General features: G+C 43.2%; 1 protein-coding gene across 1 annotated transcript in view; it reads right to left on the bottom strand.

Annotated features, from left to right (window-relative positions):
- SCN3B (sodium voltage-gated channel beta subunit 3) overlaps positions 1–15,086 on the bottom strand; it is a 24,268-nt gene extending 9,182 nt beyond the window's left edge. Inside the window, exons 1-3 of the mRNA XM_007949939.1 lie at positions 15,032–15,086; positions 6,233–6,396; positions 2,796–3,021 (exon numbers count right to left, since the gene is read on the bottom strand). Of these exons, the coding sequence (XP_007948130.1) occupies positions 2,796–3,021; positions 6,233–6,396; positions 15,032–15,086 (445 nt within the window). The remainder of the gene's footprint in view (positions 1–2,795; positions 3,022–6,232; positions 6,397–15,031) is intronic.
- Between the last annotated feature and the right edge of the window lie 3,911 nt (positions 15,087–18,997).

Genomic DNA, 18,997 nt, shown 5'->3' with positions numbered 1-18,997 from the left:
ACTCGACGGCACTTAACAACAACAACAAATGGGGAGGAAGGTGGCAGTCATCTCTCCTCTCCCCATCTCCTACCAGCAAATCATGTTCATGGTCATTAGTTATCCAGAGTCCCCAATTCACCTTCAAGGTCTTGCTCATTAAAGCCCAGCATGGCCAACCATGATCTTCAAGCTCAGAGAAGCAGTCTAAGCACTCCAAGGTCATTCAAGCTTCCTAACAGAGATCAGAGATGCAGCTTGAAGCACACAAGAAACACCACACACCTCAAATGTCTTCTCATGGGCTGGCTACTGTCTAATACACCATTTATGATGTGTTTGTCTGGCTTAAAGCATGCTATCTCTTTTAAAATGCAGTAGCTCTGAAGTAGTAACATAGGAAGCTGCCTTCAATGATTTTCATGACTTCAAGGTGAAAAGATCTCAGATTTCAGTCTTAGATCCAGAGGAGGAAAGACTTAGACAAGATAGGTCTAAGTTTAAAGACGAGATGCTCTTGGATCACAAGGAAGGAGAAACGGGGTGTACCATGGTGGAGTGGATAGCTCTGAGCAATTTAGTAATTTTAGTAATGAGTCTCTGATGGGGAGGGCTGTCAAGGAGTCACAAAGCTTCTGCGCCCATGCCCCTCACCCCCCAAAAGGTGTATTCCAGTCCTGCTTCTGGTGCAAATGTGCTTTATGGCCCTAACTGAACCCCTCACTCTTCCAACACTATGTTCTCCTATCTACTAAATGAGGAACACCAGTATGGCACCCTCCAATCACCTGAGGAGTCATTTCAAGTTACACATGCTAGACCTCACCTCAAACCTACTGAAATCACAACTGCAAGAGTCGTGCAGAGGCTCTACATTTAGGAAAAGCCCCATGAGTGATTCTGATGCCCGCTCTTTGTTCAGAACCTCTGGTTAAATGATATCCACACTTCCTTCCAGCCCTAACATCCCCAGAGTCTGTCTCTGATAACAAATTTGTTTTCCTTCTATTCTTACCCAAGGTTTATCCTGGTCCTTGGCAGGCAGACTGGCTCAGCTTTGCCACACTTTCCACTGGTTGCTCACTAGGCTCTCTGGAGGCAAAAGCCTGAGAGAGCAGGAGGTGGAAACAAAGAGGCACCTTTCTACCTTCTGGCTGTCACCAGCCAACAGTTCCTGACAGTGGCCAGCAGAGGGCACCAGGCTCCCTGCCCCCAGGGAGGAGAGGTGTGTAAACAGAGAGGAGGACAAAGGAACTTCTGAACGGAAAAGTACATTACAGAGCTTCCAGTCCAACCTCTTTGTTTTGCACAAAAGAGACAGGCTAAGAGGAAGGAAGTGGCTCAGCAGGTCTAGATTCAGGTGTCCTGATAGTCTTTTTACACTTTCAAAATTAACCTACCTTCCATTTTAGTCATGTTGTCTGATATGTTACATGTCTTTCTCCTTGAAGCAGCTTAAACTCGTAACATTTATCAGAATAACTTATGGTAAGAAATAAACTTGTAGACTAGAAATCAGGATTCCTAGAATCCCTTTTCTAGGAAAAGTCCTGACCATCTTTAATGGGCCTCTTCTTTCTTATCCTGTACCTTTTGCCTGCTCACCATACTGTACCTTGGGGCAGTAGTAGTGCTAAGAAAGTGTTGGCAATAGGTGTCTGAGAAAAGCTAAATAAAATGGAATCTCATTTAGCCTGGATGAGAAAACACAAAAGGAGATGCATATTTCACTCTTTAGACAAGTGAAGGATCATTTTCAAGAGTTCTTGGAGCCCACTGAAAGCAGAACAAGACCACTGAAGGAATGAAGGAGTACCCCCCAACCCCACTCTCAGGATTCTCAGACTCAGGCTGCAGCAGGACCATTTGAGTTAGAGTGCTGAAAGGATTTCCTACCCTAGCAAGAAACTAGCTGTGGGAGTCTGAAGCCTTTAAACTAAACACCAGAGACCTATCAACTTTTTCCCCTGTCCCATTGAGAATGAGGTTCTATAGTGAGAGAAAGGGCTACATGTGTGATTATGGTGGAGGAAAACAAAAGATTGCCAAACTTTGGTTTACAGCAGTTGTTCTCCAAATGTGGTCCCCATACCAGCAGTATCAGTATCCCCTGGGAATTTTTCAGACACGCAAATGCTCAGGCTCCAGGCCAGACCTATGGAATCAGAAAGTCTAGGCTTTAAAAAGCCCTGCAGAAGACTGTGGGGCTTGCTAAAGTTTGAGAACCACTGGTACAGAGGTATGTATTGCTTATAGGCAGGAGGATAGATAACCTCTAGATAACCTTACCTTGTGAAAAATCTCTGACCCAGGCCACTGGGTCAGGGATTCAACACAGCTCAGAGAAGATGGGGTAGCTGAGTTGGTTGTTTTAGGTTTTGTAGAGGCTCTAAATATAAGAGTCCAAAGGCCAGGAAGAGGTTATTCTATCATCACCAAGCCTTTCTGCTTTGTAGAAAGGAACAGAAAAGCCAGCTACTAAAGGAAAATAGGTCAATGGTGAATTATTTAGATATCACCTTCCAAATACTCTGGTAATATAGTGCCTAAGGCACTTGACTGCTAACCAGAAGGCTGGAGGTTCAAACCCACCAGCCACTCCTCTGAAGGAAGGTTGGGCAATCTACTTCCATAGTGATACTGCCTCAGAAACCCAAGGAGGGGTTGCTATGAGTCGAGTCCGACTCAATGGCACATAACAACAACAACCCAAATACGTGTTTTTACACTCTTCAAGTTTCTCACTTGTGTGGAAACCCATTATCTTCCCTCCCCCAAGAGCAGGGCACCCTTGGGACCTGGTGCCCAAGCCTTACCCTCCTCAGTGACTCGGAGGGGGATAAGCCGTGTAGTCTTCACAAATGGGCGATGTGCCTCAAATTCAAACTCCCGGGACACATTGCAGGTGTAGAGGCCGGAGTCATTCAGTGTGACATTGAGCACAGTGATGGACACATCCTGTAAGTCCTTGCTCCCATTCCACTGCAGGCGTCCCTGGAAGGGGCTCTCCACCTCCTGGTGGCCATTTCGATACTCATAGATCTACAGGCAGAGAAGTAGAGGAAGGTAGGGCCGGGAGAGAGGGTAGAACAGAACAGAGATGGAGAGACAAGGCAGAGAGATGGAACAGAATTGTACGCAGACAGGGATGAGACGGGACAAGGTTATGGGGAAACCCAGAATGTGGGGTGGGGTGAAGAGGGACAGAAGAGGGCAGGGAAGAGAGAAAAGACAGAAAGAGGGACACCATTCAATAATGACAGAAGAACAAAGGCAGGTGAGAATCAGGGCATATGGACATGGCAGGGGAGGAGAAATAGAAATGTAGGCAGGAAGAAGCTTGGCAGAAAAAAAGAGGTGGAAAGAAGGAGAAGAAAGGAAAGAGGAAGAAATAATTGGAAAGAGGTAAAATGGAAGAACAAGAGACAGAGAAAGATGTGTCATGGGGACAGCCAGAGAGAGAACAAGGTACAGAGACCAAGAGAGGTAGATTCATTAGTAATGAAGACATTGAATGCACTCATCTACACACTAAACTCTCTATGCTGTTACTCAATGAGGGGCTATGGGGTCATCTGGGCCAGGCCACAGGGAGGGCACCCAGGATGCCAGAGTGTCACAGATGAGCAGAGAGTTGCCAGCTAATATGCAAAATCAGGTCTCTTGCTTTGACTCCAAAGCAATTATAACTGGTTGCTAAATTCCTCTTCTCAAACACTTGTGTCTTCTGACACACCTTGTGTTCTCTACAGTTGTGTTGTCCATTCTGGTTGCCACATATGGCAACTTAAATTTAAATAGTTAAAAATGAAATAAAATTTAAAATCCAATTCCTCGGTTGCACTAGCCACATTTCATTGCTCAGTAGCCACTTGTGGCTAGCAGCTACTGTATTGGACAGCACAGGCATAGAACATGTCCACCATCCAAAAATGGCTATTAGCATTGCTCTGTATTATCATTGTGATTTTTTATTTTTTTTTTTAAGTTTCTTCCTTCTTAGCCACCTTGTTCATATCTAGCCATGACATGGACTTTAACCTGGGGTCTCATCTCAGTCCCAGCTTCACTGACTGATGTGGCACAGTCAAGCTTGACCCAGGTTCTGTTAAGTCTCTACTGGCCCCTGTCCTGGTGACTGATTGCAGCAAATCTACATTAGAATGGAATAGACACTCTGGAGTTAGAAATGCATTCAGCTTTAGGAAAGCTGGAAAGAAGACCAAATGAAACTCAGTTTCACCATGCTGTTATCTCCATTAAAAGTCTTTGCAGAAGAGGAATTTGCCTCCAGCAAGGCAGGGTGGTGCAGGAAACAGTGCTTTGAATCTGTTGTCAGATGACGTGGTTCAAATCTAAGCTCTCTTACCAGCTAGCTGACTTTAAACTTGACATCTTGTGCCTCAATTACCTTATTTATGTAGTTTGGTTAGCAGCCAGTGCTTAACCACTGTGCCACCATACACGCACACACCCCACTGTGGTACAGTAGTTAAGCATTTGGCTGCTAACTGAAAGGTTGGCAGCTTGAATTCACTAGTAGCTCCATAGGAGAAAGATATGACAGCCTACTTTTCATAAATTTACAGCCTTGGAAACCCTATGGGGTAGTTCTACTCTGTCCTGTAGGGTCACAATGAGTTGGAATTGACTCGATGCAACAGGTTTGGTTTATTTTATTTATTTATTTATTTTGGCATATACAGTAAAAGCTAGAACCTGTGTAAGTGGAAACCTGTCAGAGAAAGAAAACAAATATTTTCCACTAAGACAAGTGATAGAAAAGTGGTAAGACTGCACACTGTCAAAGGCAGAAAACTTGCAAGACCAAGAAAACAAAGCAGTGTCATGTAATTCCAGATTTCACAGGTTTCACTATATGTTATACATATATAACAATCTAGCAAACACTTCTATTGCTTATTTACTCCAGGCACTCTTTTAAATGCAATAAAAATTATAGCTCATAAATACTCATAGCAACCATATGAGGTAGCTATGGCTTATATCTTCAGTTTAGAAATGAGGAAACTGAGGCACAGAGACGTTAGGTAATTTGTCCAAGGAAAAGGAGCTAATAAATTATGGAGTCAAGAATCAAACCCAGACAATCAGGCTTCAGAGCCAGTGAATGTGTGAATAATGGTCATCTCCAAAGTGGTTGTCAAAATATTGAGCAATCATTTTGGCAGCAGCACCAACAAATCAGAATGGATATTGGCTATGACTCGGGTCTGACTCCACGGCACATAACAACAACATGGTGCTGAAATAAAGTCTCACAGGCCCCCTGTTCTGCTAGTGGCTAATCCCTTAGTTTTGAGATTATGGGGAAGTCTAGGGATTCTTAGAGAAGGGGGTGGGGTGGGAAGGATATTGGTGGGGTCCCCTGTGTGGTTTAGCATAAATATCCACTAACTGCTATGCCAAAAAAACCAAACTTACTGCCACCAAGTCAATTCCAACTCAGCGACCCCCTCTGGGTTTCTAAAGTGGTAAGACTTGCCCAGTCTTCCTTCCATGGTGTGGCTGGTGGGTGTGAACCACCAACCTCTGCTTAGCAGTCAAATGTCTTAGGCATTATGCCACCAAAGCTCCTTATGGAGCTCCTTATGGTGTACAGTTAGGTTGTAACCCTAGTACAGCCACATCAGTGGGTAAACTATTTAGATTGCTCTATAACTAACTGCTATAGTCACTAGTATAGCCACTGATGTGGCTGTACTAGGTTTACCAACTGAGCATCAGCTCTAGTCATCCCTGTCATTCTTATTCAATGGGATTGTGAAAGTTAAATGATATAACCTATGTTTGTTATCTCATTAATGATGCTTACAGTTATTTCAATTTCTCTACTAATTTAATCCACCTAAACCCAAGGAGAGGTCGCTATGAGTTGGGTCCAACTTGATGACACATAACAGCAACAACAATAAGATGGTATGGAAGATTAAATGAAACACAGGCAAAGTGTTTAGCAGTGTGACCAGCACATAGTAGGCTCTAAAGACTGTATATTTCGTTCTCATCCTCCCTCATGCTTGTAACCAGGGGTGCTTGCAGCTGGCTAAGTGCCTTTCTTTTCACTGAGGCTGGGCTCAACAAAGGCTGTCAGCTATCTCTGAGGAGCTGTCAATGCTTCAATGAGGGAGCCAGTGGTTGGTTGATAAATGCTATCCCCTAGACTTTCAGGAACCAGGCAAGAATTGTGGAGATCAGCAAAACAAAATCCAGAGTCAGCAGTCATACATACAAGGAAATCTTTACCGCCCTCAGGCCTGTAGAACCATTCTACCACCGTGGTGGCCTCTACCTCCTCCCTCTTCATGCAGGAGATGCAGCGAAGCTTCATGGGGTTGCCCTGAACGGCTTCTGTCTCTGAGGGCACCTCCACACACACAGAGAAGCAGACACTGACTGGAGAGAGGACGGATGACAAGGAAGGAATGGAAGGTGTTGGGGAGGAGGGAAGCAGGAGAGAGGCATTGGAAAGGGAGAAAAGGAGAGGAGAAAGGAGACAGAAAAGGAAGAAGAATGAGACAAATTTGAAAATAGCCATATGCATGTACCTCCACCTTCCCCTGTGCTCCCTGAGTATACAATATGGACAGAGTCCCCTCAGAACAGTCACAGACTAAGATGGAGCAGACATGGATGACCCATAGACATGTAATAAAAGCCATCCATTCACCATCCACATACCCATTCATCCATCTATCCATCCAATCATTCAATAAACATTATCTGAAAATCTATTCTATTCCAGGTCCTGTGTTAGACTAAAGATACAAAGATGGACAAAGCAATAACCATGCCCTAAAGGTCTTTAAAATCTAGTAGGGAAACACCCATTCCTAACTATAATTAAACCAAATAATGCAAGCAACATGTTAGTGGTATGCTCTGTTCCAAAGGAAGAGCTCTTATTTCTGGTTGGACTAGAAAGAAAGAGAAAGATGGTGAGACATGAGGTTGAAAGGTAGATAGGAGCCATGTTATGAAAATCACTATATGTCCTTCACAATATTAAGTATTGAATGCTTTAAAGCCAGAAGAGATGTAATTATATCTATTTTATGGAAAACGTAGGTGATTCTGCTGTGTGATAGAGGATGGAGTAGCAATGAGGAAGACAATGAGCTTATCAGTAGGCGGGGGCAGTGCTTTACACAGAGGAGTAGAGAGAGAGAGAAAGTAAAAAGTCTGGAGGGAGGTCCCATTTTGAGACACCTTGCATGCCACATGGAGGCTTGGACTTACAGTTTATGGCCTATACACCCATAACAAAAGGCAAGTATACCAGATTGCAAATTCAGAATGAGACAAAAGTGAGGCAAGGCTGCCAACAAAGCAAGTGCAAATGTGGGCTGCATTAACAGATGTACACTGTGTAGAACAAAGGAGGAACTCTGCCTCCTCACTGTTCAGAACAAATCTGGACCATTATGATCAGTTCAGGGTGTCATAGTTTGCAAAAAGGAGTTATTCAATGAGTATATGTGCACAGGAGAACAAGATGGTACAGGGTCTTATGTGTAGTCTGCAGGAGGGCCTCCTGTCCCTGCATGTGGACCATCATTCTAGTAGCGGGACCTCATGTAGGGAGAAACTATCAGGAATATCCTCAGCATATGATGAGTCTAAAGTCTTGATTGTAGGTATGGTGAAAAAGAAGAAGAAGAAGAAGAAGGCATGGTTTGCACAAACATTTGGGAATGGATAGCAGGGGTAGAGAATGTGCAGAGAGCCTTGGGGAACATTCATATTGAAGGAGAAGTGGTAAAGGTGAGCCCATTCAATGATGGTGACTTTGAAAGCAGAACAGGAAAATGTCCTACAATATTTAGTAACTGAAGGCTTGGGTTTGCTCTACTATTTAATTTTTCTGAGACTCGGTTTATTCATCAACAAAATGTTGAAAATTATACCTATCTAATAGATTAGCCAGGAGCTCTGGTAGCATAGTGCCTAAGGCACTTGACTGCTAACCAGAAGGCTGGCGGTTCACACTCACCAGCCACTCCTCAGAAGGAAGATGGGGCAATCTACTTCCACAGTGATACTGCCTCGGAAACCCAAGGAGGGGTCGCTATGAGTTGGGTCCGACTCCATGGCACATAACAACAACAACAACAGACTAGCCATAAGAATTCTATGGAATAATTTATGTGAATGTGCTTTATAAAAATGTCATTTATTCATGTTTTTTTATCCTTCATTTATTTGTTCATTTAATCAACAAATATACTGAGTGCCTACTGTGTGACAGGCACTGTTCTAGGCACTGGAATACAACAGGGAACAAAGCAGAAACTATCCCTGCTCTTAGAGTCTACATTCTCATGGGGGATAGAGAGAAAATAAATAATATTAATTTGTAGTAAGTGCCATAAGAAAAAATAAAATAGAGAAGAGAAGACAAAAGAGGAGCCCTAGTAGTGCAATGGTTAAGCATTTAGCTGCTAATCAAAAGGTTGGTGATTGGAACCCACCAGCAGTTCTGTGGGAGAAAAGACCTAGTGATCTGCTCCTGTACATATTACAACCTAGGAAACCCCATGGGACAGTTCTACTCTGTCGTATATAGGGTTGCTATGAGTCCAATGGCAGACAATAACAACAACAGAGGAGACAGTGCATACACAGAGTTACTGAAGAAGGCCTCACTGAGAAGATGGCATTGAAGGAAAGCAATGGGATGTGAGCTAAACATCTAGGGAAAGGCATGCCAAAGAGAGGAAACAGAAACTTGAGAGGCCTGGAGTGGGAGTGTGTTTTTAAGGCTTAAGAGACAGCAAGGACCTCAATGTAAAAGTACAGTGACCATGATGAGAATAGAAGGAGATGAGGTAGGAGAGCTAAACCAGGGCCAGATCATGGAGGCAGGTCTTACAGGCCATAAACAAAAAACTTATTGCCATTGAGTCGGATCCGACTCATAGCAACCCCTTCTTGGGTTTCCAAGGTGATATCACTACAGAAGTAGATTGTCCAATCTTCCTTTCAAGGAGTGGCTGGTGGGTTTGAACCGTCAGCCTTCTGGTTAGCAGTCAAAGGCGATAGGCACTACGCCACCAGAGGTCCTTTACAGGTAGGACTTTAACCTTTGCTTAGAGTAAAATGGGGAGCACTAGAGGGTTCTGAGTGGAATAATGGTACAATCTGATTTTATACAAAAGTATATAATCTGCTGTGTTGAGAATAATCTAAAGAGGTCAGGGGAGAGAAGGAAGAATGAAGAAGAGTTGAGAGGCTGATACAGTGATCAGACTGAAAGACGATTTTGCTTGGATGACGGTGGTAGTGAAGGCGTTGGGATTGGAAAGCAAATAACGTATTGGATTTCTGTCCTTGACTAGGTGAGAGGACATGTTCTGTAGTATGTGAGTTGACCTTTATGAGGAGCACAGTAAATTAATTCATAGCTAAATGAGGGAAAGGTGGAATACATGTAGTCTGGATCATGAATGTGGAATGGCCGCAATGTAGAGTAGTCTCTCTCACTCCTGAGTTCCCAAGGCAGAACCAGAGAGCAGACCCCACTGCTTCTCTTCTCCAGGCAAAAATCCAGTTTTAAAGCATGTGAAGTTTGCTCATGAAGTCCTGGATAGTATATTGCAATGTGGCCACAAAGTCTTTCCATCCCTGTTTGCATGCCTTTTGCAGTATGTCTCTTTCTAGAGTTGGTCATGTTACTTGCTTTTGCTCATGGGACATTAACAGATGTGTTGCCAGCAGAGGCTTGAAAAGGCCTTGCATATTGGAGTTGCTCTCTCTTCCTTGTGGGAACCCTTCCACCACAACAAGAACAATCCTGAGCTACTCTGCTAGACCGTGAAAAACCACATGGAGTGAAGCCCTGGCTGCCCCAGTCACTGTGGTCAATGCTCCAGACACATGATCCAATCCCAGCAGAGCCAGGCCACAGACTCATGAGAAATTGAAATGTTGATCATTGTAAGGCACTAAGTTTTGAGGTAGTTTGGTGTGCAACTACAGGAAACAGATAAGTATGGGTTCATCCCTTCCACCATCCTTCCCCCACAGCCACACATAAGAGACCTTAGTCCTAAAAGCAGAACTACTCATCCTTTCACAAAATGATTCTACTCTTTCTTTCTGTCACCCTACCACTCTGACCCTTAGCCCTGATGATGGCCATAACTGATATAACCTTATTATTATTTATAGCTATTACTCATTAAGACTTGCTTATGGGACAACCCCTTTACATACATTATCTCACTTATTACTTACAATAAGTTGGTGGAAAGGTAGCTACTATTATCCCACCTTAGATAAGGACACTGAGTGTCAAAGTGATTAAACAACTTTCTGAAGATCATGTGGGTAGATATTTGAACTTAGGACAGCCTGATTCCAAAAGTTGTGTTCAATCTACTACATTGTGTTGGAACACCTGGATTTATTTCTGTCCTTTTTTTCTAGGTGCTTCTCATAAGTATATTTCTAATTCTTATTTTATTTATTTATTTATGTTTAAATGAAGGCAGCATTCTTCCCTCTATGCAGTGGTGTCCTGAAAAATGTTTCAATTTATCCCTCTGAGTTCTTTGAGGGGAGAAAAGGCCCTGATTTGTAGTGTTTGCCAATCTCTGTGGTGTAAATACACCCACTAAAGCTGATATCAAGCTATCAATGTGACTGAACATAGAATTAGGAAGAGACATGAACATGCCTTTTGTGAGTGAGTGCAAGCTGACTGCAGGCCTCATTTCTTTTCAGTTGATTCATACTCATGGTGACCTCATTTGTTACAGAGTAGAACTGAGGTCCATAGCTGTAATCTTTTCAGAAGCAGATTGACAGGTCTTTCTTCTGTGGCACCTCTGCATAGGTTCAAACCACAAAACTTTTGGTTAGCAGCCAACTGCAAACTGTTTGTACCACCCAGGGACCTTGGGTCCAGCACACCACTACTCTACTTCTAGGAAATTATTTATGCATCCAAGAAGGGCTTGTTCATATGATAGATGCTCAACCAACACTGCTGACACTGAATGATAGACTCGTGGAATAGTATTGGCCAAGTCATTAGATCTTCAGTCTCCTTTTCAATTTTCAAAGTAATTATGGAAAATTTAAGAGGAATAAGGAAGAATATGATGGCTATATCTAACTAAAGAATACCAGCACCGATAGCTGTCAAATTGATACTGAGTCATGGAAACCTCATATGTGCTCCATAGGGTTCTCAATAGTTGATTTTTTTTTTTTTTTTAAGTAGCCCACTAGGCCTTTCTCTCTGGTGCTTGGTGGTGAACTCAAACTTCCAACCTTCAGTTGGCAGCCGTGCATGTTAACGCTTTGCACCAGTCACGAATTCCAACTAAGGAATAGATCAATCTGTTATTAGGTAGATAGTAACATAGGTTGAACAATCTTCTCTACTGTCCTTAAATCTTTTGCTTCCTTGGGCATTGCAAATGCCCCTTCCTGAGCCTGCTCTAGAACGCTTTCCTTTGTACCAAGGTAATGAAAGCTTGGGTCATAATATAAATACTTTCTAAGAGGGGATAGGAGCTCTGGTAGCATAGTGCCTAAAGCACCTGACTGCTAACCAGAAGGCTGGCGGTTCAAACCCACCAGCCACTCCTTGGAAGAAAGGTTGAGCAATCTACTTCCATAGTGATACTGCCTCAGAAACCCAAGGAGGGGTTGCTATGAGTCGGGGCTGACTCAACGGCACATAACAACAACAACAAGAAGAGGGGATAATAAATAAACCTACTTTTAGATATTAGCACCCTGAGATGACTTGGTCTATTAGATTAGTAAATCAAGTAGGGCACTGAAGAAATGAGATTCAGAAAGAGCTGCTGAGGGAAGAGTGGGAAATATTCCTGAACACAGGGGACAGCTGGAAGGGTAGACATGAGAGGAAGAGCACAGAAGCTCTAGGAACTTAAAGAATAGATGAGGGCCTAGGAAAGACAATTGAGGTTATGGCGGCTCCCAATCAAGATGGGAGGACAGATGCCTGCTTGGCAGTTTTACATAGCAGTACATGTGTTTTAGTTCTCTGGATGGTTTTAACAAACAGGAATTTATTCTCTTTACAGTTTAGGAGGCTAGAAGTCTGAGTTCAAAGTGCCAAACTCTAGGTACTGGGTGAAAGCTTGACCTCTTGTTCCTAGCCCACTGAAGCTGGAGGCTTCTCTTAATTCAGGCAGCTGCTGACTGCTGAGGCTGACAAACCCAAGGTTGACAAGTAAAATGGCACAGTCTGAAAATCATTAAGCAACAAAGCAGACCACTAGTTCAAGTTCAGAAATAGTCTCAAGATTGGCAGACAACGTGGCAGGCCACTGGGATGAAGACTTGGCCAAATGAAGGATCCAGATGTGCCAAAAAGCTAGAGACCTTTCTCAAAGCTTCTTCTTTATACTAAGGCAGTTAACTAAGCTGCTCACAGTAGATTCCATCATGGAATTGCTTACCAGTATCATCAGGGGGAATAACTACATTCAGCTTCCCAGCCAATCAAAAGCAGGCCTAGTCAAGTTGACACATAACCTTAACTACCACAACATGTATCCACCAGATGTGTGAAAATGAGCACTGGAAGACCAAAATCAAGAGACAAGAGTAAGTCCTTTATACCACCAACCTCATTTTCTCATCTCTAAAGTGGAAAGAATACTACCTCCTCTGACTATATCGTGGAATTATTATGGAGATCAAAACAAGTCATGGATTAAAAATTGCTTTGCAAAATGTAAAATACCAGGCAAGTGTAAATTTTTTTTTTTAAAAAAAAGAAAATATATTTCATTAAAGGCAATAGAAGAATATATTTTTTGTACATGCAAAAAATAAAACAATAGAGAAGACTGTTTTCACTTATACTGGGGATCATGTGGAAAACCAACTTGGGAAGGGGGACTGCAACTAAGCTAAGTGCTTTCCATGCTGGAATTATGTGCATAAACAATGAAATGGCATTTGTGAAGCAGCACTCCTTCCCTTACATTTAACAGCTAGCTTTTCCTGAGCCAACTCTCATTTCCTCTTCAGCTTTTGGGTTTGGTGAACTAATGTTCATATTACAAAACAGATGAGACTGAGTAAGGATGTGTGTAATATGCACACTTCTTCCAAAGGTTTTTAGCGTGCATGGGGGTACAGTGGGACCAGGCACTCTGCCAATTCTAGCAATACTCTGTAAAGATTTCCCTACCATTCTATGGCGGAGATGAAAGGGGTCATCTGCTCCAACTTCCTTACTTTACAAAAGAGGAAGCTAAGGCTCTGACATTATTACATAGTGATCTAGTGGCAGAACTAAGATTTCAAGCTAGGCTCCTCAAGCCTTGGACAAAAGATGCATGCTATCCCCTCCATAAGAATTCAGGCAGGCATGCTACAAGTTTAGATTAGGAAACATTGAGGGTTAGGGAAGCTATTCATGGCTCTGAAGAATATTACCCCAACCCTTTCTACAACTTCATCTCTATTGCTTTTCCTATATTCTCTCCTATCCAGCCAGACTAACCTCTCCTAAGCTTCATGTCCCTAGTCTTAGCCTCCCCTAAGGAACTCTCAGCCTTAAGTCTTTAAGGTAGGTGAGATCATTGGCAACCTATTATGTCTGCTTCATCTCTAGGCTTGGTCTACTCTACTGGGGATGGATGGCAGTGAGTCTGCCCTTGGGGCTGACATTACCTTTCCTCCTTTCTCTTCCTAGCCCATCAGGCATTTTGTTCCACAGGAAACTTGGCTCTGCCTCTGGTCACATGCAAAATCCAGATAATGCTGGCAGCCAGAGTCAGTCCTGGAGGCTTGACAAAGTGATACCAAATGGCAAGGAGACAATTCCCATCAGCATGTCTGCCACTGCACACACAGAATGAGTTTCATTCCATTCATAGGAGAATGTCTAGTTTCAACAAAGCAGGTGGGAATAATCATACTAAATTATGCTAGTTATTTATTTTAGTATGGAAGAAGGTAACTAAAATCATGCAAAGCAATATATCAATTGGATAATACCTATATATGATGTGAGGACCTAATCAAAGAGATAACAAGACCTACACACACACACACACACTACACACACAATCACATCCTCACCAATGCTTTCAGATGCCTATATTAACCTGCTCAGGTGTACACTAGCACACATTCAGACACTGAGAGATACATCGATAAACAGTAAAACACTCTCTTTATCACATATTCAGACATTGTTACATAGACTCATTAAGTCCCTTTTACATATATCCAGGGACCCCATCTCTAGAATAGCCCATCTATGACACCATCCTAGCTTAGTGCTACTTTTGCAAGTGCAAGACTCCCATACTTGCAGGGAGAAAGTCACCCTAGTTTCTCAACAATAGACAAACAAGAGTCTATTTGTCTTCAGAGGCAAAGCATCTAGCTCCACAAATACCAAAGCACCTTAGTTCCACATGTTAAAAAAAAAAAAAAAATCCAATTCCTTGTTTCCTGTTTACTAAATACATAGCAGCAAATAGCTGAAACCTGTTCTTCCATTCATTATTCAAATGAAGCAGATGGATCTACAACTAAAGCATTTTCAAACACTCAAAATGCATGCATCTAGCTTTCTTTCTTCTTCTTTTTTTTAATGTAAGGAAACTGATTTGAAGATACAGCAAGGCTGCCAGGAGTATTGGCTCCTCATTAAGAATGAGATGGAACTGCAACCAAGAATTTTTTTTTTTTTTTTCGTAATGAACGTGACTGCATTCCCTTTCAGCAAAGGGAAAGTAAAATAAATAGATGAATAAATAGAAATTATTTGGAATGGTCAGGAAATTGGAGGAGAGGTGGAAGAACCACCATGGGAGGTTGCGGAAGAAAGCAGCGGGGTGGAGGCGTCTTTCCCATCTCAAAATCCTAGCTTTCATGGAATCCCTCTAGATTTCCCCTTGTCTGTCAGAGATGCACAGAGAGAAGCTAACCGGGACTCCTTTTTGCTATCACAGACATCAATACGTGTTATTATTGCTAGCATTATAACTGTTATCTGCTTTTTGCACGGCAGGGTGCTGCTACTTACCCCAGCAGATGAGCACCAGGGAAGCCAGGGAAAACAATCTGTTGAAGGCAGGCATCCTTTCCAGCTAGTGGATTCCCAGGACTAAATAGAAAGATTCCCTCGGTCAAGAAATGAGCCCTCTCAGATACTTTCGAGGAAACCCTTCGGGACGAACTGCCCCCAGGGGGCGACTTTTTGACTGACGGAAGGGCCAAACGCCCGAGACTGGGGAAGGTCTGCGGGCTGTTGGAGCTGGACAGGGAGTTTCAGCTTGAAGCTACCCAAGTCGACTGCCACAGTTGGTTGGAGCGGCTCAGCAGTTCCACGCTCGCTCACCGAACCCGACTGGGATCCGGGTCAGCACCACGGACAGTATCCTCCCCGCCTACCTGGAATTTCAGTTAGTTCCCTGGCCCTCTCTCGTTTGCGCTTAGGGAAGCTCAGCTGGGAAGCAAGGAATAGCTCAGACTCTAGTGGCCCTGCTGTCGAAGGGGTCCTTGTTTATCCACCGCTCCTCCCCTACGAACAGCTACGCCCCGACCAAAATCCACCGAGACCCGAGAGATCCCGGTGCATCTGCCCTGGCTGGCTTCTCCAGCTGGGCGTGTCTCGCACACCCGAAGCCACCAGGGCCGCCCGTCTGAGCTGGAGAAGTCGTTCCACGTCGGCCCCGTCCACACCCGTCTTCGGCTCCCCGGGGAGGCCCGGAGGTGCCGGGAAGGAGGCGGAGGCTCCTGTCTGGCTGGCGAAGTCAGAAATGAGGGTTGGTGGGAAGGGTGAACCCCTCCCCTGGAGCTCGCTCCCAGATCGTGAGGTGCCTGGACCTTCGGTGGCTGGAGACCGGTTGCCCCTCTCCAGGTCCCCGCCTCGCGTTGAGTACCGGATCAACCTTGACATGCGCAGGCGGCTCTCCGCCCACTCCTCAGCCGCCACCACAGACTCACCCCCTCGCGCACACATTCCCCACCCCCAAACTGGCGTGCCCCTCCCAGGGCCGAGCTTGGTCTCCAGCGGGGGGCGGAGCCCTGGGCGGTGCAAAAGCCTCCAGCCCCGCAATATCCCTGCACATTCTCTCCAGGTCTTCCTCTCACGCCCCCACACCTCTCCCAAGCATGGGTGCTCCTTCTGCTACAGATTTCACACCTTCTAGGCAACCCCACTCCTGCTCTGGCACAGACATGGTTGCATCCATCTCCGGGAAGGGGAAGGTTAAATTTCTTTCAGGCAATGATGTCATCTGCAATGTACACAGTACATGACTCTTGGGTTTTCTCCTGGACCCCATCCCCTCCTGTTCTCCCTGTGTAGTCTTTGGCCTTGATTAATTGTTTTCTGGCACACCGGACGCAGCAAGAAATGGGGAAATGGGAGTAGGGGTGGGGCGCACCTGTTTCTATGTTCATCTCCTCCCTCAGTGGAGTGAGCCAACTGTCAGACCAAGTGTGGTGTTGGGGGTGGGGGCAAAGTAGGGCTCCTTTTCCCTCCCCCTTTGCTGTCCTCCCTCTTGCTTAAACCACTTCTATTGTTGTTGTTTAAAAACAGATTGGGCTTGCCCCCTTGCAACTATTTATTAGCCACTCCCTAGTTTTAGCAGCTGTTTCAGTCCCCCACCCTATCTCTGAAAGGGAAACTTGAAGCTTTAAATTCAATTATAAACTCAAATTGACATAACAGATTAGGAATGTTTGGAACTGAAATGGAAGATTAACACAAGAGTGTCTTTCTCCTCTCTTCTCATTGCCCGCTCCCTGTTCAGGGGTAGCGTAGCACTGATATTTCAAAAGGGAACCGCAGCATAACAGCTGGTTGTAAGTGAACCGGTTGCAGGAAATTCTCACTATTCATATTTCATAGAGCAACAGAATGGGCCCAATATTGAATCCTCTTCCTTAGCCGTGAGCCACCAGCCTATAAACTATGTTCTTTTGAAGAGATCCATTGAAGCCCTTGGATGGGACATTAAAGTTGACTTAACATCCTTTCCAATTAGCGAAGACCACACCCCCAACAACACCCTTGAGGAGTGGGCTTGACTTTTTCTTAGTGAAGGGCCTTTACTACATCTATTGTTTAAGGAAGTTCTTTTTATTCCAATGAATTCTCTACACCTCTCTTTCCTCCTCAAACTCCATAAAGTAGTACTAATGCTGTTTTCTTGGGCAAAATAAACCTTCTAACTCTTTAAAAGAATTTTGCTTCCCTACTCCCATCCCAAGGCTTTTCATTTGGTGCTAAGCTTCATAAGTTTATTTCAGTGTATTTCCTAGTCATTTCCAATCCTTAACCACCCTAGTCGCCCTCTCAAGACAATTTTTAGTTTACTGGTGTACTTGAACAGTAACTAATGCTTCCTGTATGGTTGGCTAGCATAAGTCCAGTGGAAATAATGGTCATGCTTGCTTTAAAGGAGTCCATTCAGATACTATTACACCTTATCTCACTCATTATGAGCTTCTCATCAATTAAATTCTCTAAGTAGTTTTCACTTGACCTGTTGATGTCATTTTTACTTATACAGAAAATTTTGGATGTCTTATTTTGAACATTTGCACTTATTGCTGTTAAAATATATTAGTTCCAATCAATTACTGCTGTTGTAATATAGTCAAATAGATTTTGATGCATAGTGACCCCTCCTTGGGTTTCCAAGGCAGTATCACTATAGAAGTAGATTGCCCCATCTTCTTTCTTAAGAGTGGCTGGTGGGTTTGAACCACCACCCTTCTAGTTAGCAGTCAAATGCCTTAGGCACTACACCACCAGAGCACCAATCTGTTACTATATCCTGTTAATGCTTTCAGTAAATCTAGCTTAAATCATCCAACGTGGGTCTTCTTTAGCCTTGTTTCATCTTTGGGCTGGGCAATCACTTGATCTTAACACAGATTTTTTTTTTAATGAACAGAAAGTAAACAGAGACAATACTTCAGTCTACTCGACAATGAGCTACTAATTAGACCTCTTTAATATGATTGCTCAATCAAAATTAAATACTCAAACATAGCTCCCTATTTTCCATATGTTTAGCATGACAGAGTATGAAAACTTAAAAGGCATTATGTGAGAAGATTAGACTTTTAATGATGAAGAGAAAAGAAGTAGGATCAATAGTTTACCTTTATATGCAAACAAATTTTCAGCAATACATTTCAAATCATTCCAAAGTGAAATGGATTAACTTTTGTTATGTTCAAGCACCAATTACTGTTATAGAAATAAATAAATAAATAACCACAAAAATTTCTATAGGTTAGAAATTTGGGATAAATTATTGATAAGGTTCCAAATATATTTGCAGTTCTGTGATTTCATTGAATGTCTTCCAAGACTGAGAAGAATATAGTGATTGAGATATTTTCAAACTGGTATTTCTAATGATCACCACCACACCAGCAATCACAAACTGCCACTACAGTGAATTGGCTTAGCTTTAATGAATTTTTTTTAAGTCTGTCTATGCTGACTTTTGATAATCATATTGTCTTTTTCTAAATGTTTAGTAACTCCTTATAAATAATTAATTTGAGGACTTTACATGAGGTGTTAAGAATAATATACTTGCCTCCAGTTTCTGTAAGTCTTTTCCCTCTCTTCTTCTCTATTGAAAGCTAGAACATTTGCTCTGTGCTGTCTTCTGACATTTCCCTTGCATTTTGGTGGTGACTTTCAGTCACTTTTCCAAGTTTATTAAATTCACTGAAATATTTTTGGCTTTGTATTGCATCTTTAACTCACTTAAATTGCTTAACTCAAGAAAGAAATAAGAAGGCATCCTGGTGACACACTTTGTGCAATCCCTCTACAATACAGACCCTCAAGAACTGAATGCAGATACAGATGATAATCCTGGAAATCTGAGCATCAAATGAAAGGATAAAGAATTAGACTGAGTGCCAATTAGAAAGGGAAACAGAGGGAGAAGGAGAACAGTGACTGGGGAAAGAGGAGAAGCCAGGGATCAATGAAGTGTGACCATTTGGAGACACA

The sequence above is a fragment of the Orycteropus afer genome, unplaced genomic scaffold (genome assembly GCF_000298275.1).
Source record: "Orycteropus afer afer isolate SDZICR_OR568_19922 unplaced genomic scaffold, OryAfe1.0 scaffold00258, whole genome shotgun sequence".
Taxonomy (NCBI): Eukaryota; Metazoa; Chordata; class Mammalia; order Tubulidentata; family Orycteropodidae; genus Orycteropus; species Orycteropus afer.
This window is presented reverse-complemented; position numbering and strand designations above follow the sequence as displayed.